General features: G+C 42.7%; 1 protein-coding gene across 1 annotated transcript in view; it reads left to right on the top strand.

Annotated features, from left to right (window-relative positions):
* Positions 1-1350: 1350 nt before the first annotated feature.
* Positions 1351-1630, top strand: part of rgl1 (ral guanine nucleotide dissociation stimulator-like 1) — a gene marked incomplete at its 5' end in the record, with an annotated part of 9741 nt that continues 9461 nt past the window's right edge. Inside the window, one exon of the mRNA XM_019896884.1 lies at positions 1351-1497. Within this exon, the coding sequence (XP_019752443.1) occupies positions 1351-1497 (147 nt within the window). The remainder of the gene's footprint in view (positions 1498-1630) is intronic.

Below are 1630 nucleotides of genomic sequence, written 5' to 3'. Positions count from 1 at the left end.
GCAGGGAACAGTGCTTTTTTTTTTTTTTTTTAAACCAGTCGAATGAGTGCAGTTTTACTGCCGCGTTACAGGCAAAGAAAAGTTAAGGTATGTTGTTAAACGTTGAAACCTCTTTCTGTTTCCCGTCTTTCTTTGTAAATATCTCAGGTTACAATGTGGGCGCCTGCGGCTTATAGACAGGTGCGGCTTGTGTGCGTACAAAATTGTTTTTCCTTTAAAAATGTCGTTTGTGCGGCATATAATCAGGTGTGCGCTATAGCCTGGAAATTATGGTAATTTGATTCGTTTTAGGCCTTTTTTGGGGTGTGCGTGTGTGTGCGTGCATGTGTTTTGAATGGTGCATGTTGGCTAAGAGGAGACCATATTACTTGAAATGGACTTGAAGCCCTCATTTGTTAGGCCGGTGCCCGTTGTAGGTTTTCCTGCACTTCCTTGTTCCACCGCCAAGTCTTCATCTGTGTCTGGTAATGTTGCACTCCATCTCGTTGGTGTCAAATTCAGTATGTCTTTTTCTTCCATAGTCCAACGCTGAGATTTGTTTCAATGAGCTGTCCACTGTACCTGGCTTGAAGCCCATCCTGCCCTCAGGAGCCATGTACTTGATGGTCAGTATGACACATGGGTAGGACTGCAGCTGCAAATTAGTGCACTGATTTATGAAGTAAAGTACAACATACTGTGTCAGAATTCAGTTTTATCGAATAACTGTTCTGTCAGAATGATGGTACATTTACCGTAGCGACTGCTTTGTTTTTATTATGTTTTACAGCAGTCGATAGCTTGTAAATTGTTATCTCAAAGAATACAGAGGGTTCACGCAAATTAATTTAGAACCAATACCTGCATTCGCAAAACTTTGCGGTGGAATGCCGCACAAAAAAAATTTACATTTTACCAACCAAGTACAGTATATTTCCATTGGATAACGCCCAGAATCATTTTTGCAACCCATGTCCGGATGGAGTCCAGATGGACCAACACACCAACAAAGTTTGATGAATGGTAATACTGTACTGTAGTTCAGCCTTGTTTGAGGTCTGTTGTCTACTTATTGGCCTACTACTCATCATTATGACGATGCTAAAAAAAAAAAAAAAAAAATTTTTCCTTGGCCTTCTTGTCAACCCTCCAGAAATGTATGTGGAACTGGGTTAAATGTTTGTATTTTATTTTATTTTTTTGTTGCTAGCGATCAAAAAATCACGTTGAGAACCTCTTTGGTGAAGCGGGTCCTCATACAGGTCTTTCCCCATCCTGAACTCACACCGTTTTATCAGAACCAAAATGTCTTCTTCTTGAACCTGGATGGCTCTGCTCGCAAAGAAACTCTGACGAGAACTTATCCGCTAATGCAGACTTGTTTTTTTTTCTTTTTCCGGCTTGCAGAGCTCCGTGCAGGACTGGGGGGAGGAAGTGGAGGAAGGCGCCATCTACAATGTGACGCTCAAGAGGGTTCAGATTCAACAGGCGGCCAACAAAGGCGCAAGATGGCTGGGGGTGAGTGAGTCTGTGATTCACGTTGCACGCGGATTTATTTACACACACACACACACACACACACACACACACACACACACACACACACACACACACACACACTGCACTCCCAGATGCTGCATCTGGGGAGTAT

This window comes from Hippocampus comes, unplaced genomic scaffold (genome assembly GCF_001891065.2).
Source record: "Hippocampus comes isolate QL1 unplaced genomic scaffold, H_comes_QL1_v1.1 scaffold22, whole genome shotgun sequence".
NCBI lineage: Eukaryota > Metazoa > Chordata > Actinopteri > Syngnathiformes > Syngnathidae > Hippocampus > Hippocampus comes.
This window is presented reverse-complemented; position numbering and strand designations above follow the sequence as displayed.